Consider the following 26,553-nt stretch of genomic DNA (forward strand, 5'->3'; position numbering starts at 1 on the left):
GATGGATGATGGATGGATGGATGGATGATGGATGGATGATGAATGGATGATGAATGGATGAATGGATGGATGATGTATGGATGGATGATGGATAGATGATGGATGAATGGATGGATGGATGGATGAATGAATGGATGGATGATGGATGGATGAATGATGGATGGATGGATGAATGAATGGAGGGATGGATGATGGATGGGTGGATGAATGAATGGAGGGATGGATGATGAATGGATGGATGGATGATTGATGGGTGTTGGATGGATGATGGATGGATGGATGATGGATGGATGATTGATGGATGGTTGGATGGATGATGGATGGATGGATGGAGGGATGAATTGATGGATGGATGATGGATGGATAATGGATGGATGGAGGGATGAATGGATGATGGATGGATGGATTGATGAATGGATGATGGAGGGATGATCGATGGATGATGAATGGATGGATGGATGATGGATGATGGATGATGAATGGATGGATGGATGATGAATGGATGGATGGATGATGGATGGAAGATGAATGGATGGATGGATGATGGATGGATGAATGGATGGATGGATGATGAATGGATGGATGGATGATGGATGGATGAATGATGGATGGATGGATGGATAAATGGATGGATGATGGATGGAGGGAGCGATGGATGGATGATATATGGATGGATGATGGATGGATGGATGGCTGGATGAATGGATGGATGATGGATGGAGGGATGGATGGATGATATATGGATGGATGATGGATGGATGGAGGGAGGGAGGGAGGGAGGGAGGGAGGGATGGATGGCTGGATGATTGATGGATGACGGATGGATGGGTGGATGGATGGATGGATGGATGATGGATGGAGGAATTATGGATGGAGGGAGGGAGGGAGGGAGGGATGGATGATGGATGGATGGATGGATGGATGATGGATGGATGGAGGGATGATGGAGGGAGGGAGGGAGGGAGGGAGGGAGGGATGGATGATGGATGGATGGAGGGAGGGAGGGAGGGAGGGAGGGAGGGATGGATGGATGGATGGATGGATGGATGACAGATGGATGGATGAATGGATGATGGATGGATGGATGGATGATGGAGGGAGGGAGGGAGGGAGGGAGGGAGGGATGGATGATGGATGGATGGAGGGAGGGAGGGAGGGAGGGAGGGATGGAGGGATGGATGGATGGATGGATGGATGGATGGATGGATGGATGGATGGATGGATGGATGGATGGATGGATGGATGGATGGATGGATGGATGGATGGATGGATAGATAGATAGATAGATAGATAGATAGATAGATAGATAGATAGATAGATAGATAGATAGATAGATAGATAGATAGATAGATTTTTTTTCCACAATGTTTGTCGTTTTTTAGTTTTTCAAACTTACATTTACGCATACATTACATAGACACACATACACTTAGCTTGCACCATTTTCAATTGAAATATAAATAATATATTGAATTAACCAATCAGGGAGGAAAAATAAAATAAATTAAACAGAAATAAATAAATAAAAAATAAAAAATAAATAAGATGATATTTTCCACAATATTTACAAGTTATTTTCAGGTAAATCTTGCACTTTCATCTGTAATAATGTTCATATATGGTTCCCAGAATTCAGCAAAGTCCTTTCGTTTTCCTAGCAATGTACGTTAGTCTTTCCAGTCCAATACAGCCAGAAAGCTCCCTTATCCACAGTCTCAATGTCGGAGCATCCATACTCTTCCAACATAGTGCAACAGCTCTCCTGAAAGTCCAAAGTCCAGAACTGTATATTGCTTTGACGTTTGTAGGAAGTTCTTTGGGTATATTCCAAGCACACACAGTTTGGCATTTAGGGGGACTTTAGCATTAAACATCTCTGACAAACAATTTATAACATCCTTCCACACGTTCCCATAAGCAGTGAAATAATGTTCCGTTCTCATGGATGGATGGATGGAATCAGAATCAGGTTTATTGGCCAAGTCAGGTCAAACAAGACAGGGAATTTGACTCCGGATATTTTGCTCACCGTAGCCTACAGTAAATAAACAAATGGCAGCTCTTATTAACATATATACAATTTAAAAAAAGATTGAAAGGTGCAGCAGTATGAGGTAGTGTAGAGAATCCATTTGGTTTTTTTTCTATAAGTAATAACACCTTCATCAATGGACTGAAGAAAAACACTGGAGTCAGGTTTTGGCTGGCGTTCCGTTCAAATACTGCGAAGGTCTTTATTGTAAGTGTCAAAGGGGTGGTTCTTAGCGGTTTGGTACTACAAGAACCAAAGTCCCCCAGGAAATACTTTAGTTCCGTTCTTCGAGGGTGAGCAGCGCTTAGTAAAGCACAAACAAAACAAGGGTGCAGCAACAAACATTTATTGCGCAAAGACTGTTATAAAATCAAGGGTGGGGAAAATTTCACTTAAAATGGGAGAACTGTTTCTTAAAATGGCCAATCCTTAAAAGGTTAAAAGGTTAAAAAATGAACAGTCACAGTCATTCCGTTCCAGGCTCACTGTCCTCTAGCGCCCCCTCTGGAAGCATCGGCAGTCAGGCCCACGCCAACAGGGAGCCCCGGTCCAAGTCCGAGGCCGCCGGGGGCTCCCCAACCACCTGGGCCCCCGTGGGCATCAGTCCATCCGCCTCAGTCCATTCTCCGTCCATGCCCTGTGCATTCTCTGTTGAATATCTAGGGGGAAGGGAACCCTCCCCTGGTCCACCGTTGGTCTGGGGGGGCCAGCCTGCAGTGGTTCATTGGCCACTGCAGCTGTCAGTCAGAATCCGGTTCCTGCCTTAATGGTGTTCAGCTGTGTCTAATCAACTCAAAAAAAAAGGTAATTGCATGCCAAACTCAAAACACACAAAAAGTTACATTTCAAACAATAATAACTAAACAAAGCAACAAAAACATGCATGCAAATTAAATGTTACACCAAAATTCCAAAACAATAAAACAATTAAACACAGCCTGACACTCAGAATGACATAAGAATTACAATTTGTACCAAACAGGGCAGGGTTCCGGAAACCAACTCTGAAAACCCCCAAGCTTCACCAGTCTTTCTCTGTTATGCGCAATCTGTCTCATTTAGGCCTCCCATCAGACAGGTTTTGCCTTCAATTCAAACCCAAACAGACCTTATATTTATGACATCACTGGCATATGTGTACAATTTAGCGCATACATATGACTTTCTGTTCATACATGTTGACATTTGGCCCCGCACCTGTATGTCTTCTGCAACCAAATTCACTTCTCCTTCATTATCTGACGCCCATCCCTGTCTATTACGCTCCAATACCAATTTCCCTGTCTCACACGTCTTGATCAGATAGTGTTTTTCAAATTCCCTTCCTCCGGCTCCACGTCTCAATGGTCGCATTGTCCAAAGCAGTTCTACCTTCTTCTCCTCATAGTCATACATTTGCGCTCATCTTTATCAGCGATAGCTGTTTTTAGTACCTCTGTGTGTGTGTGTGTGTGTGTGTGTGTGTGTGTGTGTGTGGGTGTGTGTGTGTGCCTCAAGGGCCATCTGCCTCGTGAGAAAAACACACACACACACACTCTTCTTTTCTCTCTTTTTCGTCTCGTCTTTTTCTCTCCCTCAGCTTAAAGTTCTATACAGATCATTCTGAAGTAAAAAAGTTCCAATGTTAGATTCCAACCAAATGATTATATATATAAAAACACCAATACCTCTACAGTAGTCATGGTTATTGAGAGGTGAATTGTTACAGCATATGATTGTGGTTATTATTATTGCACAGTGGTTGATTCCTCTGAGACTCTATGAGTGATGAGAGTTCATCAGAGCAACAGCTTGGGGGAAGAAACTGTCTCTGTGTCTGGAGGTTTTGGCTACAGAGCTCTGTAGCGCCGTCCAGAGGGGAGGAGTTCAAACAGACTGTGTCCTGGGTGTGAGGGGTCTGCAGAGATGCTACCAGCCCGTTTCCTGGTCCTGGACCATACAGGTCCTGGATAGATGGGAGGTTAGTCCCAATTATCCTCTCTGCAGACCTAATTGTCCGTTTCAGTCTGTGCCTGTCTAGTTTGGTGGCCGATCCAAACCAGACAGTGATGGACGTGCAGAGAACAGACTGTATGATGGCAGAGTAGAAGGTGGTCAGATAGATAGATTGATAGATACTTTATTATTCCCAAGGGAAATTCAAAGTATTCAGCAGCTACATAAATGCCCAAAAAAGCAGGTTATTATCAACGACAAACAGAAAAACTTGGTTAGTAACACATAATTACATCACAGTGCAACACCTCAATGAAAGTGTCTAAATGTAGAGTAAAAATAAATAAATATGATGTTGCACAATGTGGGGACAGTTCTGATGTAGATCTGTGTGGGTTTGATCATGACCCTCCCTGCCCCCCAGTGAGGAGTTGTAGTCTGATGGCCAGGGGGACTAAAGTTCTTGTGTGTGTTTGTGGAGCAGGTCAGAGAGAGCAGCCTGCTGCTGAACATGCTCGTCTGTCTGATCAGTAGAGGGTGTCTTGTGTTGTCCAGGATGGACAGTCTTCTCCAGGGTCCTTCTCTCTGCCACCGACCCCTGAGTCCAGCTCTGTGCCAAGCACAGATCCAGCCCTCCTTACCAATCTGTCCAAACGCCCAGCATCTCTCTTTCTTACACTGCTCCCCCAACCAAGCACAGCGTAAAAGAGAACACTAGACAAAACAGACGGTAAAAAATCAGCAGCAGTTTATTAAGAGATGTTAAAGGACCCCAGTCTTCTCAGGAAGTAAAGACGACCCTTTCCTTTACAGTGGATGCTGTCTGTGTTGACAGTCCAGTTTTTCATCCAGCTGCAGTCCCAGGTATTTATATGTCCACTTCCATGTCCAAATGCAAATGGACCTCTTTGAAACGGATGGACGCCGCTGTTATCCCGATTTATTTCGGGAATTATACATATTACAGTTAATGGCAAATTTAGTTTAATCACACACTGTATAAGTAATGCTGCAATTGTTAGATATTTGTATTGGAGAGAAGACTATATGGCAAAAGAATGCAGATCCTTCTTTGGATAAAAGGTGATTAAAATTAATTTAATATCTTATTATAAAACATTTTTTATAATTATAAACATGGACACAACAATATATAAACTGTAGATTAATACAAAATTTCAGGTAATAACTTTAAAAAACACAACAAAGTCATTTTTTATCTCAACACTGACAGGCATCTAGCAGATGATCCTGTAAATAAGTTAGAGATTCTTGAACATCATCAGGTAAAGCTTGGCCGAGGTCCATCTGGGATCTGGACATAAAGGCCTCCACAGCTTCCTGAACACCAGACTTTGAGATCTTGTCTTCTGGCTTGTAGACTAAAGTTCCAACTTTGCGTCGCTGTTCAGTGTTCGAGTTGAATAGGTATCCTGCGGATAATTGACGATAAACTGGGAGTTAATAGAGTCAGTATTTTAGTCACTGTTAAAAAGATAAAAGCAGAAAACTGTCAGGAAGCAAGGTCACATAGCAGTTTTTTCTAGCAGAAGAGTTCTTTCATAGAGTGGGTTTCCCTTTTTGTTTAAATGAAAACAGTGTCTTGACGATGCATCAGTGTCTTATTTTGTGATAAATCAGCATTACTCATTTTGAGTTACCAGTACCTTTTTGTCAATCAATGATTTGCTTCACACTGTCAAATGATGAGCTCGCTCTCTTGACAGTTATGAGACAGACTGTGGGCTATTTATTTTTTTTTCATTTTAAAAGACTGCTTCTGCTCCGTCGATGTCACATTATTAATATTATCGCCAGCATCATTTAGTGTCCTGGAAAATTCTGGCAAGTTCTGAGGCTTTCAGCAAGTTAACACTTATGTCAACTGTAGAAAAAACTAACAAAACTTTATCAATACTTTAACAAAAGGTGCTGCTTTCAACATTTTTCTTCTAGATGGCTGCATGGACATTTTCCCAGGGGAACAAATGGGAAAAAGGGTATACATCACTTAAGAAAAAAAAAAAAAGTCTTAAGTCTTAAAAAAAAAAAAAAAAAAAAAAAAAGGCTTTCAAAAATCAGAAATATTCTTGAAGAGGGAAAACATTTTGAGGCATTTTTCTTCTTTTCAATAAATGATAACTTTGTACTATAGTTGCCATGCTTGGTTGAAAAAAATCTTTATATAGTCTTTGAACATGACAACTCTTGACTTACCAATCATGCTGTTGCTGAATCAATACTTGACAGAAACACATTCATATTGAACCTATGGCAGTCCTGCAGCCAGGTAAAATGAATATACACCCCATAAACCTAAACTGTTTTCATTTAAATTATTTTCCATTACCAATAAGTCATTTCTAAGTAGATTTGTTTTCAATGAAAGCTGGATTGAGATGGCCAGGAGCCATATCCGTCCCTTGAGCTGCATTTTACCCTTGCACGATGCAGAGCGATGTTACCCACCCCATGGCTTGTAAGGGGTTCACCATTCACATTAACACTTATACAATGATTCTTGTCCTACACGTCAGCAATGTAGTGTATACAGGGGTGATAGTAAAAAAAAATCCTGAGCCTGAACTTTTTTTCCCTGGGAGGTAAGCGAGCCCCTAAGCCAAGATATATGCCCCGATCAACACAATTGTCATTTTTTGTCCTCTTAAAGTGTAAGTCTGGTGTAAATTGACCCATGATCCTGTTGTTCAAGCTCACCACATGCAGCCCATAGAAAACAGAATGAGACAATTGAACAACATAGGCCAGGGGTGTGATTCCCTGGGAAAACATTTTGATAAATAGTTAATTAAATTGAATGGCCTATTTTACTGTCATGAGGAAGAAAGATTGTAGAAAAACATTAATGTCAACACTAGTATAAATACAGGTTTGCTTGGCCTCACAAAATGATGCTGTTTACAATGAGGTGGCAACACTTATGATTCTAATGTAGGGCTGAACGATTTTTGAAAATAATCTAATTGCGATTTTTTTCCTCAATATTACGATTGCGATTTAATATGTGATTATTTTTTTTCAAGGTCCTGTTCTCATGTATTTTTCAACTACACAAGCAATAAATCAGTCTGTTTCAAGTAGATTTTCACTTGAAATAAGTAGAAACATCTGCCAGTGGAACAAGATTGTTTTGCTTGTAATAAGAAGATAAATCTTGTCCCACTGGCAGATTTTCCTACTTATTTCAAGTGAAAATTGACTTGAAACAGGTGAAAATTGTCAAACAAGTTATTTTTCTGGTGATGACTCTAAATGTTGAAATAGCAGTAAAACCACATTCATTGATGAAATGACATAAGGGATGGGAAGGGGGGATGGCAGTTTTACAGGGGGGATGATTTGGACCGTTTTTATTTCAGGGGGGATGATTTGGACCGTTTTTATTTCAGGGGGGATGATTTGGACCGTTTTTATTTCAGGGGGGGGGGGGGGGGTGCCATCACATCACCCCTCATCCCCCCTCAACTCGAATACTGCTCACACGGAACTCAGAACTTCTTCATAAATAACTCCCAGAGAGAAAAAAAACACCAGCAAGCTAACAAACAAACCAATAAAGCTCTCAGAGTTGACAAAACGAACCAGCAATGAACAACTCGCGCTGTTTTAACCTCTCATCCTCATGAACTGATGGGCTGCAGGTGTGGTTTAAGGCTGATTTATGGTCCGCGTTCCACCAACGCAGGCTTTACGCCGTGGGTTATGCGAACTACGGCGTACCCTACGGCGAAAGCTCTGCGTCGATTTAACGCGGAACCATAAATCAGGCTTCACAGCGCGACTCACTGTGCGCCCGGCTCCTCGCCGAGTCCGCGCTCATATATTTAATACATTTATAAAGCCCATATATTTATAAAGCCTCACTTGGCGCTGAGGCCATGGTAGATTTAGGTTACACGCGGACACGCCGCACTGTTGACTTTTCCCTGCCGGCTCTGCTCACTGGCTAAACAGTCCCCTCACAAACAGTGTCCAGCAGCGCTACGTTCCGCCGCGCCGCGTTCCCAACGTTGTGTGCGCTACTCACCGGTATTACGGTATATGAAAAATTCATATCATAAGAAAAATAAACGGCAAACCTGATTTTTTTTTTTTCTCTCGCAAACACCTCGGTATGCCGGAAATCCGGCGTGACGCCGGAGCGCTATCACCCCTGTGTATAGCTATACTGAATGCAAACAAAGATGATATGAGAGAGATAATTCTTGGGTTGGGTGGCCTTTTGTCTTAAAAGTTCCTGTCATGACTTGTTTGGGTCAGAAAAGAGTTAAGATTATTGGTATAGAGGCATTAACCAACAGCTCACCTTTCATTGCTGTGTTATAGCTGCACAGCAACATCCAGATGAGCTGGATCAACTCCTCCCATTTATTGGACCTCTTAGTGTCATCCTGGCAATCATAGTCACAGATCAGTTCAAAACATTTGATTATTTCCTTTATCTTTGTCTTTCCTTTTTTCCTTGACAAAAAAGGAAAATGTGTCTTAAAAAAAGAGGTTGTTCCTGTCTTTCAAACTAAACTCATAATGATATCTTAATGCTAATGAATCTGTGAGGAGATAGGCCATTAAGATAAAAGATACATGGGCTGACATTCACCGTGGGGTCTGGTGCCAAAGTGCAATGCTTCAGAAAGTGCAGCAGCAGGCTGAGTGACGTGGGAACTGAGATTTTCTGTGGGCATGCATAGTCCAGCAGAAGTTCCAACAGCTTACATCTCAACAATTTGCTCTGTAGGCCCTCCAGCAACAACATCCTGCATATCAGAAACAGATGAGAAGCTTAAAAACGGCCCACCTTGATAATTACACAATTTCAGCTTCTCTTTTCATATTGTAATTTACACATGATATCATAACATCTATTTTTAAGCAATTCACCTATAATTATATAGCACATTTAGTATGAATTAATAAACAGGAGTGTATTTTAATATCAGATAAAAGATCACAGAACACTATCTAGATATTTTAACAGTTTGATAAAGTATACAAATTACAAATTGTTTCAGAGTCATCTTTACATTGGATTAGAACATAGCAAACCTATTATACAGATTCAAAAAATTTAACATTTATTTCAATTCAATTTTATTTATATAGCATCTATTACAACAGAAGTTGTCTCTAGGTGCTTTCCAGAGACCCTGAACATGACCCCCGAGCAATTATTACATACACATAACAAACACTTGCAGGTAAAAACTCCCCTAGCCGGAGAAAAACCTTAAGCCTTACTGAACACTTAAGTCTTACTGAACATAAATGCAAATGTATTAAACATTTACGTTGATAACAAAATGTCAAGCTTTATTATAATATTGTTTTTCACTTTAGTAGCCCTGTAATAGTAAATATTTATATTGAGTTATTTATTTTTGCATAATTAAGTTCTATGTACTCTTTACCTGTATGCTCGGAGAGGTGCGTGGCTGAGGAGCATGTGGAACAGCTCCTGAGCCAGCTTGCCACAGTTTAGAGCAGGAGAGCGGTCCACCTCCAGAGCTAGAAACAACATCCTTTGGAAGATGAACACTAGACTGCAGAGAACAGAATGCAAAGAACTTTAATCTACCGATGCTCAGAACCATCCTGAATGAAGTAATCTTTTTTTATTAATCTGTATTCCTTTTGCTCCAACAAGAATTTACAAAGTGAGATAATTTCTTTGTCTTCTACCTTAACTGGTCATCTCTGTCTCTAGATGTTTCTTTTCCCTCTCCGGGCTCTGTTGATTTCATAATAGCTGAAAACAGCCACTTGATGACATCCCTGTATAAAAGTAAATGCATTTTATTAATTTAACTATATTTGGCAATGTTAGCTATAAACAAAAACTATCATTAGTTGTCACAAGGTCTAGGTCTTGTGGTCACACCTAGAAAGTAGGTGACCCTGATGACCCGAGGGATCTGGTTGGTTGATAATGGACCAGGAGATCGGAGATGCATTTTGGCTCGAGACCATTCAGAGATTTATTAACCAATAACAGGTATTTAAAATATATTCTGTGACACACAGGAGGCCAGCGTAAATATTTAAAAAGTGGAGTTATGTGGTCCACTCTCTTGATCTTAGTGAGGACTCGGGCAGCAACGTTCTGAACTTACTGGAGCTATTTGATGGAGTGTGACAAGTACAAATACTCAGCTTGGTATCAAAATGACATCATACCAAATAGACAAAGAATGAAATTGCCAAGAGGTGGAAGGATATTGTTCATAAGTCCACTTATTTCACAATAATAAAGAAATAAAAAAAAAAGAAAATCCAACTAGCCCAGTTGCACAGAGACTATATTCTCACTTCTCTAAATACATTATAACAGGTGACCATTTTGTAAGATACAAGTCCGTCTGAGTCGAAGATTTGCCGTTATGTGTTTAAACGTTTACATCCTTAAGTCTTTGGGTCCACTGGTCCAGTGTGGGTGAATGAGGCTTAAGCCAATTTACTGTGATCATTTTATGTTCAATCAACAAAAAAGCCCTGAGCACAAACACACAATTTTCCTGATGATTTTATACCCAGTCACATTAGAAAATGATCTGCAAAAGAGCATTTCCTTGTGACAAATGCATATGCTTTCAACAAATGATATGTTGTCTTTTACATGAGAAACACTGCAATAGATTTGTATTCATAGTTTACACATCCACATTGGGAACAACAGCCTAGAGCTGGATAAAATCCATAATCAATAAAATGTCTATTATCCAGAACAGCTCCATAACTAAAAGGTACACAAAAGAAAAATAAAGAAATCTTGCTCATGATTTAATGTATTTAATTATTTTAAGTTATCCTCAAACTACGACAATCCTGGAGTCTTCATGTGTCGCTGAGCTTCCACTTGTGGGTGAAATCCATCCATCCGTCCATTTTCTACCGATTATCCGTTCCCGGGTCGCGGGGGCAGCAGTCTCAGAAGGGATGCCCAGACTTCCTTCACCCCAGACACTTCCTCCATCGCTTCCGAGGGGAGTCCGAGGCGTTCCCAGGCCAGCCGAGAGACATAGTCTCTCCAGCGTGTCCTGGGTCTTCCCCGGGGTCTCCTGCCGGGGGGACATGCCTGGAACACCTCCCTAGGGAGGAGGGACATGTCTGGAACACCTCCCTAGGGAGGCGTCCAGGAGGATCCGGTACAGATGCCCAAGCCACCTCAGCTGACTCCTCTCAATGTGAAGGAGCAGCGGCTCGACTCCGAGCTCCTCCCGGGTGACCGAACTCCTCACCCTATCTCTAAGGGAGCGTCCAGCCACCCTGTGGAGGAAACTCATCTCGGCCGCTTGTATCCGCGATCTTGTCCTTTCGGTCACTACCCAAAGTTCATGACCATAGGTGAGGGTAGGGGCGTAGATTGACCGGTAAATTGAGAGCTTCGCCTTGTGATTCAGCTCCTTTTTCACCACGACGGTCCGGTACACCGACCGCATAACTGCGGACGCTGCACCGATCCGTCTGTCAATCTCACGCTCCGTCTTTCCCTTACTCGTGAACTAGACCCGAGATACTTGAACTCCTCCACCTGAGGCAGGACTTCTCCCCCCACCTGGAGAAGCCACGCCACCCTTTCCCGGTGGAGAACCATGGCCTCGGTTTTGGAGGTGCTGATTCTCATCCCTGCCGCGTTGCACCCGGCCTCAAACCGCCCCAGCACATGCATGAGTGAAATCATGTCCTGGTGACCGACTGTACAGTGGGTACAGAAAGGATTCAGACCCCTTTAAATGTTTCCTTCTTTGTTTCATTGCAGCCATTTGCTAAAATAAGTTCATTTTATTTCTCTTTTCATGTACACTCAGCACCCCTTGACAGAAAAAACAGAGATGAAGACATTTTTTTAACAAATTTATTAAGAAAGAAAAACTGAAATATCACATGGTCATAAGTATTCAGACCCTTTGCTGTGACACTCATATTTAACTCACATGCTATCCATTTCTTCTGGTCCTCCTTGAGATGGTTCTGCTCCTTCATTTGAGTCCAGATGCATTTAACCTGTTCAACCCTATGGGATTTTGGAGGTGAATTTCACCTAAACAATCCTATCCAAATTAAATCAACAATATCTCCACAATTATAAGGACAATATGCATATTCCTGGTCTCAAGGGATAGCTAAGACCCCACAGCATACATTTCCAGTGTCAGAAAAATTGTGAATGTTCACATGCCTGAGCATATTGAGATAAACCAAAGAAAAAAAATGACATTTTTATCCTCGTCCATATTTTTTTTTTAGTTTGCACAGTGGAAACCACCATGATAGCAATGCATATATGCATAAAGATACCACTGCCTGAATTCAGCAACTCCTTGACTACAACTGTACCAAGGTACATGAGCTTAAAGCACATAATTTTTATAAATGTTTAAGTGTGGATAGTACCAGGCAGACTCTCTATTTGGGCACTTGGATACCTATACTGTTCCAAAATGTGCCAAATGTGTTTTTTACCTCTTCGAAGGGAATATGATTATAAAATACTTTGATGATTTAATTATACGTGATTTCGTAAATGTAAAATCTCAATCCAAAAATCACTGCGCTCTGTGCGGGTCTCTCTGTGGGTGTCACTCTCTGCGTTGTGCAACTGTGCGTCACTGATCCAAGATGGCTGCCGCGCTCCAGCGTCTACGCTCAACGCTAGAGGCCTGATGGATGAAGTCTCGTTCAAGTCTCATATCTCGTTTGAAAGCTTGCGACATGTAAAATGTCAACAAAATTTACATAAATTCCCAAAAGCCACGACAAGTCAAAAAAATGGCTGCAACCGGCAGGATATGAAATGACGGCGCATGACGCAGTTTCACTACTATGAAGGATCAAGCCGTTAACTTTGGTCAAAGAATGGTGTGGATAGAGAATGACAACAAAATGGTAAAGAAATAAAATCTATTGGGCCGCTTGGTGGCGCAGTGGGTTAAGCAAGCAGCTCATATACTGAGGCTATAGTCCTCCTGCAGTGGTTGCAGGTTCGATTCCTGGCCTGCGCACCTTTGCTACATGTCATCCCCATTCTCTTTCTACCCCCTTCCTTTCTGCAACTTGAATACAGGTCCACTAGAGCCCAAAAACATCTTTGAAAAAAGAAAGAAAGAAAATATACTGCTTTTGGTGGGAATAGGTTTAGGATTTGCTGACGTACTGTGGGATAAACCAGCAATCTGATGGGCTGGCTGTGAAATGTGAATGTTGGCTTTCGGTTTGCTTTGAGATCGGCACGAAGAGGTCGGCCCAGAAAAGATTATGTTCGATATCATCAGAAAGTGTAACTTTTCTAGTTTCATATGATACCCACTACGTTGGGATGGAGAAAATTGATCTTGCGTTCTGTTGCGTTTTATTGTGGGTGTTGGGGGCGCCCACACTATCACAATTTGTTGCATATGTATTTTGAAGTTGTTATAAATCAAATACTTTGTTGACAAAACATACTTGGAGTTTTCACATATTGGCTTATTTATCACAGTTGAGAGAAAATACCCTGACATCACTTGAGTAACTTTTTCACACATGAACTGGTGCATCCAGCTGCTGGACCCGGTACTGGGTCCGTCAGGGGGTGGGACAGGTTCATTAAACTGATTGGACATGAGAACCATGAGGTCCAAGGAACTGCCAAGGAGCTCCAAGACAAAATTGTGGTAAGGCACAGATCTGGCCAAGGTTACAAAATCATTTCTGCAGCACTCAAGGTTCCAAAGTGGCCTCCATACTCATTAAATGGAAGACGTTTGGGACGATCAGATCTCTTCCTAGACCTGGCTGTCCAGACAAACTGAGCAATCGTGGGAGAAGAGCCTTGGTGAGAGAGGTAAAGAAGAACCTAAAGATCACTGGGGCTGAGCTCCAGAAATGCAGTAGGGAGATGGGGGAAAGTTGCAACTAACGCAACTATCACTGCAGCCCTCCACCAGTCGGGGTTTTATGCAGAGTGGCCCGACAGAAGCCTTTCCTCAGTGCAGGACATAGGAAAGCGTGCGTAGAGTTGAAAAACTTGTTGCATCATTCCCAAGTAGACTCATGGCTGTACTCGCTCAAAAGGGTGCTTCTACTCAATACTGAGAAAAGGGTGTGAATACTTATGACCATGTGATATTTCAGTTTTTCTTTAATAAATTTGTAAAAAATTCTACATTTATGTTTTTTTTCTGTCAAGAAGCGGTGCTGAGTGTACATGAATGAGAAATAAAATTAACTTTTTGATTTTAGCAAATGGATGCAATGAAACAAAGAGAGGATAATTTAAAGGGGTCTTAAATCTTACCTTAGTGAGACAGATGCTGAGCTTGGGTCAGAGGGTACTTTCATTATGAATGAGGTGTCTGGTTTTCACACTCACCTGACCCGGGGAAACTGCTGATCACATGACAATGTTGTCTTTGCGATTGATTGGTGAAGTGCTGAAGTAGAACGTTTGGCCTGAAAGTCATCTTCTAAAGTCTGCACAACGTACTCCAGGAACAAAAGCACAGCCTCACATCGGATCTTCTTTATGAAGTCATCATTATGCAAGAAGACAAAAAGAGATTTGTCAACTAAATGTCCATAATATTATACAGTTTATTTACTGTTATATAATTATAAAAGTACACAGTATATTATATACAGTGGGGAGAACAAGTATTTGATACACAGCCGATTTTGCAGGTTTTCCCACTTGCAAAGCATGTAGAAGTCTGTAATTTTTATCATAGGTACTCTTCAACTGTGAGTGATGGAATCTAAAAGAAAATCCAGAAAATCACATTGTATGATTTTTAAGTAATTAATTTGCATTTTATTGCATGACATAAGTATTTGATCACCTGTCAACCAGTAAGACTTCCGGCTCTCACAGACCTGTTAGTTCTTCTTTAAGAAGCCCTCCTGTTCTCCACTCATTACCTGTATTAACTGCACCTGTTTGAACTCGTTACCTGTATAAAAGACACCTGTCCACACACTCAATCAAACAAACTCCAACCTCTCCACAATGGCCAAGACCAGAGAGCTGTGTAAGGACATCAGGGATAAAATTGTAGACCTGCACAAGGCTGGGATGGGCTACAGGACAATAGGCAAGCAGCTTGGTGAGAAGGCAACAACTGTTGGTGCAATTATTAGAAAATGGAAGAAGTTCAAGTTGACGGTCAATCTCCCTCGGTCTGGGGCTCCATGCACAATCTCACCTTGTGGGGCATTAATGATCATGAGGAAGGTGAGGGATCAGCCCAGAACTACACGGCAGGACCTGGTCAATGACCTGAAGAGAGCTGGGACCACAGTCTCAAAGAAAACCATTAGTAACACACTACGCCGTCATGGATTAAAATCCTGCAGCGCACGCAAGGTCCCCCTGCTCAAGCCAGTGCATGTCAAGGCCCGTCTGAAGTTTGCCAATGACCATCTGGATGATCCAGAGGAGGAATGGGAGAAGGTCATGTGGTCTGATGAGACTAAAATAGAGCTTTTTGGTCTAAACTCCATTCGCCGTGTTTGGAGGAAGAAGAAGGATGAGTACAACCCTAAGAACACCATCCCAACCGTGAAGCATGGAGGTGGAAACATCATTCTTTGGGGATGCTTTTCTGCAAAGGGGACAGGACGACTGCACCGTATTGAGGGGAGGATGGATGGGGCCATGTATCGCGAGATCTTGGCCAACAACTTCCTTCCCTCAGTAAGAGCATTGAAGATGGGTCGTGGCTGGGTCTTCCAGCATGACAACGACCCGAAACACACAGCCAGGGCAACTAAGGAGCGGCTCCGTAAGAAGCATTTCAAGGTCCTGGAGTGGCCTAGCCAGTCTCCAGACCTGAACCCAATAGAAAATCTTTGGAGGGAGCTGAAAGTCCGTATTGCCCAGCGACAGCCCCGAAACCTGAAGGATCTGGAGAAGATCTGTATGGAGGAGTGGGCCAAAATCCCTGCTGCAGTGTGTGCAAACCTGGTCAAGAACTACAGGAAACGTCTGATCTCCGTAATTGCAAACAAAGGTTTCTGTACCAAATATTAAGTTCTGTTTTTCTGATGTATCAAATACTTATGTCATGCAATAAAATGCAAATGAATTACTTAAAAATCATACAATGTGATTTTCTGGATTTTTTTTTTTAGATTCCATCACTCACAGTTGAAGAGTACCTATGATAAAAATTACAGACTTCTACATGCTTTTCAAGTGGGAAAACCTGCAAAATCGGCAGTGTATCAAATACTTGTTCTCCCCACTGTAGATAATGACTCACCTAATTCAAATCTAACACAGCCTCTGAAACCAGATCATATTTTGTCTATTTCTCAAAATAACACCTCATGTAATTTTCAAAACCATGGGCGTAGCAATATTGTAGTGCTGCTATGTCACACATATTTTCTATATATTGACACATTTTGTTTCTTGCTGTGCGGTACCTCACTAGACATGACAGAGGTCAGCAATTCCCAATCCCATGGGATGGTGGATTTAGTCGCCATGTGGTGTCTGTAACAAGAAAGCAGCTTCAATTTATGAATTCAAAGATTGACATGGAGGAGAGAAGGTTGAAGGTAAAAGATAGAGCACAAGAAATTAATGTTTGTTTCCACAGACTTTTTACCTCTGATTCTTCATGAGCAAATTAGAGGCCTGTTCACAGAGGTGATGGGGACACTGTGGGTCAAGCAGAATGCCATTGAGCAGGTGGGCAAGGACATCTTTGGGCGGATAGTAACCAGGCTGTAGCAGGTCAGACAACAGCTGCAAAGTGCCTTCTGGGTAGTTCACATCGATGGTAATGTACAGCAAGCTCAAGCTCTTACGACAGAATACCTCTGGATTTCCAAAACTTTCATCATCTTCATCAGCCTAAGAAAGAAATGTGTATAAAATGAAAAGATACAGCTTGACATACTATATCATAATAAGAAAAATTATTAGTTGGATTGTCCCACTACAGGGAAAATCATGGATTGGAGGAGTATAAGCAATATAATTTGAAAAAAAAAGAAAAGAGTAAAAAAAAAAAAAAAGGGGGGGATAAATATATTTAAAAAATGTAAAAACCTAATTAGTGATGCACCGATTGTTCGGTAACCGAAATTGTTCGGCCGAAAATGGCAAAAAAAGACTTTCGGTGTTCGGTGGAATAAGTGGGGAAAAAACCGAACAATTAATAACTGCGTTGTAATATAAGGAAATAGACTGGCCGCTCCGTCCCGTAAATCGTTGGCCAACCAAAAACTAACCCCATAAGAATTTTACCTAACATTCACAAGGAGGTGGAACCAAAACAACATAATGCTGGGAAATTAAATTTTTTAATTTTTTTATGTTCAATAAATATTTTCTACCTTGTAATTTTGTAAAAGATTTTTTTCTTTGAAAAGCATGCCTAAATCAAATGTATTTGATTTATGCAATGGTGAAAAAATTGGCAAAATAAATGAAAAACTGCTGAAGAACCATGTTCGGTATTGTTCGGTATTCGGTCAAGTGTTTATTATTATTTTCGGTTTCCGTTTCGGCGACAAATTTTCATTTCGGTGCATCACTAAACCTAATATAAGCAAGATATATGGAAAAAGGAAACACCATACGTTTTACAATACCCATAAATAGGGAAAATCTAAAAGAAGTGAATTATTTATAATAACAGAAAAGTATTTAAGAAGAGTCTCTCACCAAGGCTTTAGCCATTACTTTCTTGAGTTCAACTGGGCAGAGAAACTGCCTGTCCTCTCTGCTGACTGCTCTGAAGACGTCCGTGCTCAATATGGTCTCATCTCCTTCACATTCTTCTTGCAAACTTGTTGAAATTGGACATTCAGTTTCTATGGCCTGTGTTGGGCATTGTTCCTCTGAGCAAAGAGAGTCAACTGGACTTTGTCGGGGAGGAGATTCTTTTTTCTGCACGTTTTCACTTGCAAGCTCCTTTCCGTTTTGTCCAATTGCAGATTTTGCCACCTCAGGAAGACACTGAACAAACGAAGGTTCCACGTGGGAAACGTTGGATGCAGCTCTTGTCCCGAATTCACTGTTACATTCTCTTGCTTCAGTGTTAATGTTCACTTTATTAAAGCACAGGGACATTTGTGAGGAACTTTCGCCTAAGTGGACAGAATAACCAGATGCTCTCATCTGTATGGCATTAGATTCAAGAAAAGGCAGTCGTGACAACTTTACAGCTAGTTTGTCTAAGCAGGGAACAGCGCTCTGCTTTGCCTCCTTGTGCTTAATTGGAGAATTCAATTTTCTCCGTTTTGCAATATGGATACCACAGTCCTGCTGTGGAGCAAAATCATGGGAATCTCTCAATAAGCTTTCTGGAAGGTTAGAATCTTGATTGTTTAAGATATCATTTACACTCTCCTCTTGTGTCTGAGTGGCACAATCCACTGATACATTCTTTGTGTCCACCTCTGTTGCTGTTTTCTCCTTGTGCACCTCTGTCGCTGTTTTCTTCGCGTGCATCTCTGTCGCTCTTCTCTCCCTGTCCAACCCCCTCTGTGGGTGATCTTCTGTTAAGTCTATTACTGGGGGTTTGCAGCACTTCAGCTGTGGAAAAGCCCACCTAGGCTCTGTCAGGTCAATGTAATTCTAAAAGAAAAGGAAAGAAAAGAAGAAAAAAATGTCAAAAAAAAAATTTGGTTTTGCATCGACATTTACCCTCATAAAAGGATCAGTACCAACAGTACGGACCCGGCAACTGCAAACAGCAGTCAGCGGTAAGTGACGTTAATTTTTTATGTTATTTACATTTGTCTACAAGCATGATCTTTGCATGGGCTAAGTATTTAGCTTAGCTCCGGTGTTACGGAGCTCTATTAGTACCGTAATACATTTTTTTCTGTTTATGGTTTCAGATCTTTCAAGCACCTGAAGCTGTTCAACGACACATTCAGAAGACACACGGTCCTTCCTTGAGCCAGCAATAGTGCATTTTAACAATAAAATTGTCATTTGTGAACATTCAGTGTTGTGATTTCTTTACAGTTAACATGATTAATTTGTCTTGTAACATAAGAAATGAAATGATGAGGAATCGGAGTAAATAACTGTGGTGTACCTGTTTAGAATTCAATTAAAGCCGTGATATCGGACGCTCTCTGTCCACACTGAAACCGTTAAACTCGCGGCCAGTTAGGTAAGTCCAATAGAAAATAAAGCAATGGAATTGATTTTATCACTGAAGGTCGCTCGCATCGCACATGCTTTAATAGTGTACGCAGCCGGCTCTTCTGCCCAGAGAGGCTTTGTGCCCTCCCCTGCTACACGTCATTCAAGCAGCCAATCAGCGCAGAGCCTCATTATCATAGCCTCCCCGCCCCTCAGGATCCCTCATAGAGAAGGAGGTTAGAAGCAGTAAAAATGAAGACATGGCCCAGAGGCTGAATTTCTGATTTATGTAGGAAAAACAAGCTTTTGATTGATTGAAGGCCTGTTTAAAATATATATTAAATGCCATAATAGGTCTCCTTTAAATCCATGCACCTGGTCAGCTAGTGCTATAAAACCTAAAAAAAATTATAGTCCAGTAAGTTTAATGGCCATATGATGATTTCTTTTTAGGTAGCCATAGAAGATCTAAAAGTGTTTCACCTTTACTATAATGGTCAACAAGGTTAAGTATTCAGAACTTGAGCCATCTTTCTCTATTATTGGTGACAGAGATATGATTTAAGAAGAAAACCAACAATAGGTCAAGGTGGGGTAATATAACAATATGTGTACTACTATACCAGGTTAGGGTACAAACTTCTCAACTGTTACAGTGAGAGAAATGACCTCAGTAATAGTGTTAGATTTCAATCTTATAACTCTGTTTTAGACCAGGCCATCCTAACTGGTGATTTTATCCATGTGTATAAGCATGTTTTTGTTTTGTTGGAAAATGTCATCATGTAGCAATAAAAAGAGAAGCATGGTATTGTGGGGGTTTGCAGTAAATTGAATAGACGCTAACAATTTAGATCCATCTTGCAATACTTGCATAGCATAACAATATTTCGGAATATGCCATGTCGTTTACATTAACTCAATTCCCGTTAGTAATAATCAGAGGTGTCAAAAGTATTCACATTCATTACTCAGGTAGAAGTATAGATACTAGAGTTTAAAAATACTCCTGTAGAAGTTGAAGTATCCAATCAAGTTTTTTACTTGAGTAAAAGTATAAAAGTACTGGTTTCAAAACTACTTAAAGTATAAAAGTAAAAGTAATGTAAGGGGGAAAAAAAGCCATTAAGGACAAAAGCCATTGAAAATGAATGCATCTTAGTATAATGCAAATATATTAAAGAACCATATATGTGTACTATTGAGCATTAACATGTGTTTCAGAGAGCAGAAGATATAATGACTAGTTGCCTATAAGTATTGTAATGGTGCAAAAAGTCAAACTTCAGAGGCATGTTATCATTTATCCTAACCTTTATTGGAATATACATCCAAGTTTAGTTGCAGGAATCTGAGGGCAACGGATGTAAGAAACTGGACACGAACATCTGTGCCACAACCACAACCAAATTCACTCTATCCGGATGGAGCAATTTAACTGGATAGTTCTTTTTTTAAAGGTCGAATTGAAATAGAGTAACGAGGCTGTTTTTAAAATGTAAGGAGTAAAAAGTACAGATAATTGCGTGAAAATGTAGGGAGTAAAAGTAAAAAGTCGTCTGAAAAATAATTACTCCAGTGAAGTATAGATAACCAAAATTTCTACTTAAGTAAGGTAACGAAGTATTTGTACTTCGTTACTTGACACCTCTGGTAATAATGATGACTTATGTTTGCAGAGCTTACAGATTTGTAGTCATGTCCAAATGTGTTTGGATAGTGACATGGTTTTACAATTTTATGAATGCTCAGTCACTACAACAGATTTCAAATAAAGTGATCAATATTGGGATTAGGGCTGGGCGATATGGCAAAAAAAGTGATCACGATTTTTTTTCCCATATTGAACGATCTCGATTTTTAATCACGATTTTTTAAATCAGAAGATCCCCCCTCCCTTCTGGAATAAAATAGAAAGAAACCAGAGATTAGTTTTTTTTTCTATTAACAAATAAAGCAAATAGCATGTTTTAACAAGAGCCATATAGAAAATGGCACAACAAACAGTTAGTTTTAAGCAGTTTAAAAAGGTTTCAAGTAGTTTTAGCAGACAAAAAAAAATGTTCATGATCATTTAAAATGTAAACCAACCAAAAAATGCGGTTGTTCACAGTTTTTCATTTATTTTGCAATTTTTTTTCCCACAATTGCATAGATAAAATTGCAATGACATTATTAACAACAAAAACAGTAAACTCATGAGTTGAGCCACTGTCAAGCAGCTGGCGATGCTGTTGCTTAAATTGACCAAAAGGTGGCTCTTTAACATCACAGTTTGTGTACTGTACTTGCGTGACTCTGACGCTGGTTAGTAATTAAGAAGTTAAAACTCACTTAGCCAGCAGAAACGGCAGTAGGAGCATTTATTAAATTTATTAACTGTAGTACCGCTATTATGAGAGGTTATTTCTCACAGTATTAACCTAAAGGGACTTAAGGCTGATTTATGGTCCTGCGTTACACCAACGCAGAGCCTACGGCGTAGGGTACGCGGCGACGCGCACCGTACGGCGCGCGTCGCAACGCGGTTAGGCTTTCTTTTTAATACAAACTGATTACATTCTGTAATGGATAGCCTGAGTAATAAGGACGTACCGTTTTTATGGTGACAAAAGAATCATGCTGAGCTCTGCTTGTTGCCTCCGACACATTCAGTCCGCTGAGCGCGCACGCACGCACGCACACACACGCACACGCACACGCACACGCACACACACACACACACACACACACACACACACACACACACACACACACACACACACACACACACACACACACACACACACACACACACACACACACACACACACACACACACACACGTCGGGGCCGCGGAGTTTCTGTATGAAGTCGGCGGTGTTCAGATCAGTAATTTGTGTACAAGCAGAGCGAATCACAACTTTAATGAGTGCGGTTCAGTTTGACATTATTGTCAGTCTATGAGAAAAACATTTAATTTTATTAAAATCGAAAAATAATATGTATAGGCTAAAAAAATAAGCGTAATTAAAGTAGCCGGCTGGACCTAATCGAGTAGTCGGCTATATGGCCGGCAGCCGGCGCTTGTGGAAAGCCCTGCTTTAAGGAACGGACCAGAATTATGCATGGAATGATGAATAAACGTAAAACACAGAGCTACGTACGTCTCCCGTCTGGATCCTTACCGACTGCCGCGGCATGTCATGCGCATGATCAATTAATGCAGACAGCGCGGTGCCAGGAAAGCGGGTTGTGATTGGTTGTCGTGCACTTTGCTGCAGCATGTTTTGCACGTGATCGAGAAAGTAGACCCACAGCTGATCACCGTGATCGAACTTCTTAGATCACATATCGAGATCGTATAATCGCCCACACACACACACACACACACACACACACACACACACACACACACACACTGATCACAACTACAAACATGAATGAAATTCATCTGCAGGGTGGTGGTTCCACCCAGCCCTGATAGACAAGGTGACTACTGAGCATCTCCTGCATGACTGAGCTCCTTAGGCACAGGGTGAGGGGATCAGTCATCCAGGAAGGGCTCAGAGCAGCGTATCTGCAGAAAATGCAAAGGTGGATGGATGGCTTTAATGGTTTGTAAAAATTGAGCAGAACCAAAGAAAGTCTTCTTCGGTCACATATTTTCTGTTTTGTTTGTTTTATGTACAGGAATTAAACATTAAAATTTACACTGTGATGCAAATACAACAAATTAGGCTCAATTATTAGCTAAAAACAGCATACAAATCGTAACAAATTATTTATGACTAAAAATGTTTTCATTCTAAAGTTAACCTCAAATTTCTTACCTTTCCCTTTTGATATGACCAAAGATACTCTATACAGTTTATAGAACGTCTCTGATATGACTAATATAATAGAGGAAAGGAAAAGTTGTTATACGAAAAATGCAAACTGATTTGGTCTCCAGGTGGGTTTCCATAGCAACGGCAGTTCACGTGCTCACCGGTGGCATGGTGGCGTTCACGGTCTTTATGTCGACTCGGACATCTGACAGCGGCGGGGCGTCAGGCAAGAGCTCCTCATCAGACTCGTCCGAGCTGATGATGATCACGTCCTCCATCTGTCCGTACGAGTTCAACACCAGGCATGCCAAGTTTGGAGGGGAGATAAATTAAATAGATTAGATTAGATTGTCCTTTATTTCTCCCTCAATGGGGAAATTCGCTTTGTGCAGCAGCAGTACACTCAATACACATGCAGGGAAAGGGTAAAAAAAGTAAAAACATATATAATTAAAAATTTTTACAGAAGAGTATTAGGACCATGCAGGAGAAAGAATATTTGAGAGGGGAGGTTTTTTTTTTTATTGTGCACTTCGAGAAAAAAGTCGAAATGTCGAGAAAAAAGTCGAAATGTCGAGAATAATGTTGAATGCCTTTTTTCTCAACATTTCAACTTTATTCACGAAATTTTGACTTTTTTCTCAACATTTCGACAAATTTCTCGACATTTCGACTTTTTTCTCAGAGACACAACTTTTGGGAGCGGGGCTTAGAGGAGGTGCCACTTTCAAATCTTGCTAGCTCTCCAACATTACTGACTATACCTTTAAAGCAGCACAATGTAACTTTTCCACCTTAATATAATATTTCCAGAGTCATTGTGATGGTACATCAACTTCCAACAGGTTTAATGACACCTCTGTCATGGTCTGAGGGGTCTGTATCACCTTCACTGGCGCTATGTAACTTTGAGGACCATGGTAGGAACCCTTCCACACTAAAAAACTACACATTTTTACGGCTTTGACTGCTTTACGGCATACGTCACTTCCCCCTCCTTCCCGATTCGTAGTCGAGACGAAAGCTGGGTTGGGGCGTGGAGCGCAGAGCTCAGGAGAAGCTGGTATCATGGCCGAAGCAGCGAAAAAAACGAAGAAAATAAAAGTTTTATCGGAGGAGGCGAAAAAAGAAAGCGGGAGAGTAACAAGCTAAATGCCCGGACAAACATTGGCCCAGCGTTCACTCGCTGGCATGAGATAACGAGGAGGGATGTCCGACCGATGGGGATTTATGGGGATAAAACAAGAGACATAATTGTTATGATACAAATTTAAATGTAGAGTTCTATGTTTAATAAGAATCAAATTTAGAATGTTTTCACATACAGCGGATTCGTCTTGGGTTCTAGTATTTTTCCTGAGAACTGTAAAATTGTGCAGGGCTGATCTGCAAAATATAAGGAATGGGCATTCAGTTATTCACAGGTTATAAAGTATTTTTTTATTTTGTCAGTAAGTATGTTGGACTACTAATTTATGACGAAGTCCCTCTCAAAAACGTGACAGGAAAAAGGTGCAGAGCTTATGAGTTTGTAGGGCGCATTATCTTGCTGAAACAACTTCATAAAACCAAGTTTAGTGTTTTTCAACTTCGTCATATTATATTGTTTAGCCAAAAATAGATACATTACTTCTTCGCTATCCATCCTGCAAACGACCGCTGAAAACAGAAAAGTAGTTTTGAAAGTCCGTCCCGTCTTCTCTCATCAAAACAAATGCAGCGGCGGGGACGGGGGTTTTCCGGCAGTACGCGCTGGTGCTCATGGGAAATGTAGTGTTCTTTCTGGTAAAGCACTACCGATTTTGTCCAAAGGAGCCGCCAAACTCAACAAAAGCACTATGTAACTTTTCCACCTTAATATAATATTTCCAGAGTCATTGTGATGGTACATCAACTTACAACAGGTTTAATGACACCTCTGTCATGGTCTGAGGGGTCTGTATCGCCTTCACTGGCGCTATGTAACTTCGGGGTGGATGGTAGGAACCTTTCCACACTTAGGCCCTCCAGAAAAACGCGATTACGCGATCGCATAATTCATTGCATAATCAGCCAAATGGCGCAGATTACGCGGGGATACATTTATTCCTAAAAGGGCGCATATTTCCCGCGACGATCGCATATGTCCGCGCTGAATATGCAAATTATGCGGGGCTCGCTTGATTTCACCAAGCACATTTTCGCATAAAGTTTGGAAAAAGGGGGAAGTGTTGTGAGTGACATGTCGGGACGCCCGGTCGCGACGTGCGGGACCCGCCCGGGGACCTCCGCACCCCTCGCAGAAACCGCCACCCCCCAAACAGCAGCTCTCACCCGCGGGTGAGAGGAAAAAGGGAGTGCCGTCTCCGTCGAGCCCCCCGCTTGCGCGGGGGGCGCGGCTGCCGGTGGACTCAGGTCCCCACGCTGACCGCGTACCACTGCGCCCGCGAAGGCCTGCGGAGGCGGACGCACGCTCCCATCCACTTGGGGATCTTGGCGGCGGACGCGTGGGGTGACGGAGCTCCGGCGTCCCCTCGCCGCGGCGGTGCGCCCGGCAATCACCCGAGCACTGATCCGCGGGCTGGGGGGGGAGAGACGGCTGGCCTCCGGGCCGCCACCGCCCCTCTCCTCTCCTCTTTCCGCATATTCATCGACTTCCCGCATATTCCGCAACTTCCAGCATATTCCGCAATTTAACCGCATAAAAGCACATAAAAAACCCGCACATTTAATCGCATAATCAATGATTTTAGCCCGCAGAATCAAGGATTTTTGCCCGCGTTTTTCTGGAGGGTCTACACACTACTGGTAAAGCACTACCGTTTTGTCCAAAGGAGCCGCCAAACTCAACAAAAGCTGAAAGTTACATTGTGCTGCTTTAACGGCAGTTGAAATGGGAGAGTGAAATAAACAACACAAGTTTTTCCTTCGTCCACAAAAAGCGTTTTTCAGCTCTTTTGTTCCCAAACTCCTACATTATAATTATAACAATAATAACAATAATAATAATAATAATAATAATAATAATAATAATAATAATAATAATAATAATTCCATGTTAAGAACACGTGGGAACTTGACTGGATGCATCATTACCATCACAACTAACCTTTTTTGTGAAGCTCCCGTCCAGATTCCTGAACATATAACTCAAGTGCCACTGGCACTTGAGTTATATGTTCAGGAATCTGGACAAGTCTGGCACTGTGCCAGACTTGTATTTAAAGGAGCTAGCGGTCCTTTCATTTCAAGAGGACATTTCTCACTTTCATGTTGTGAGTCAACGTGAGTTTCTCTTTTTTTTAATGTAACCTTTGATTACATCTTGGCGTCATTAGCTGTACATGTGTTGCTGTTCTCACCGTCCAGAGGAGTTCCCCCGCAGCCTCGCATCACCTGCAGCCTCTGACAGTCTAGGAAGTCCCGGACAAAGAAGTGACAGTTAATAATCCACCTGACGAGAGCGGAAAGCTCAGTGTGATTTCAGTGTCTCGGCACGAACCATCCAGCATGTCCTTATTAAAATCCCAAACTACATTCTCTCGATGCTGTCGTGACTCTGAATGTGATGGTAGGAAAACAAACGAACTTCAATGACCGATCAGGTGCGTTTTTGTTGAGGCTTCCTGCTTGTTTCCACTCCTGCTTGTCATTTTTCTTCTGCCTGTGTCGGACCGAGATCCGAATCAGCT

The 26,553-nt window shown here is 41.5% G+C and overlaps 1 protein-coding gene across 5 annotated transcripts; it reads right to left on the reverse strand.

The window, feature by feature from the left end:
- Positions 1-4,196: 4,196 nt before the first annotated feature.
- Positions 4,197-26,522, reverse strand: simc1 (SUMO interacting motifs containing 1). Of its 5 annotated transcripts, XM_061725158.1 has the most exons (12): positions 26,364-26,522; positions 26,224-26,274; positions 23,044-23,160; positions 17,640-18,554; positions 16,576-16,823; positions 16,391-16,460; positions 14,337-14,485; positions 9,668-9,760; positions 9,397-9,528; positions 8,589-8,745; positions 8,295-8,379; positions 4,197-5,400 (listed from the first exon to the last, which is right to left on the reverse strand). In XM_061725158.1, exons 3-12 carry the CDS (start codon positions 23,158-23,160, stop codon positions 5,189-5,191), a joined length of 2,178 nt encoding a protein of 725 aa, XP_061581142.1. In that variant the 5' UTR covers positions 26,224-26,274; positions 26,364-26,522; the 3' UTR covers positions 4,197-5,188. The 5 variants fall into 5 exon arrangements, 4 of the variants coding, with proteins under 4 accessions (XP_061581142.1, XP_061581143.1, XP_061581141.1 ...); XM_061725159.1 differs by having other exon boundaries at positions 14,337-14,482; positions 26,224-26,522; XM_061725157.1 differs by having other exon boundaries at positions 26,224-26,522.
- Between the last annotated feature and the right edge of the window lie 31 nt (positions 26,523-26,553).

This window comes from Cololabis saira, chromosome 7 (assembly GCF_033807715.1).
Source record: "Cololabis saira isolate AMF1-May2022 chromosome 7, fColSai1.1, whole genome shotgun sequence".
In the NCBI taxonomy this organism is placed as follows: domain Eukaryota; kingdom Metazoa; phylum Chordata; class Actinopteri; order Beloniformes; family Belonidae; genus Cololabis; species Cololabis saira.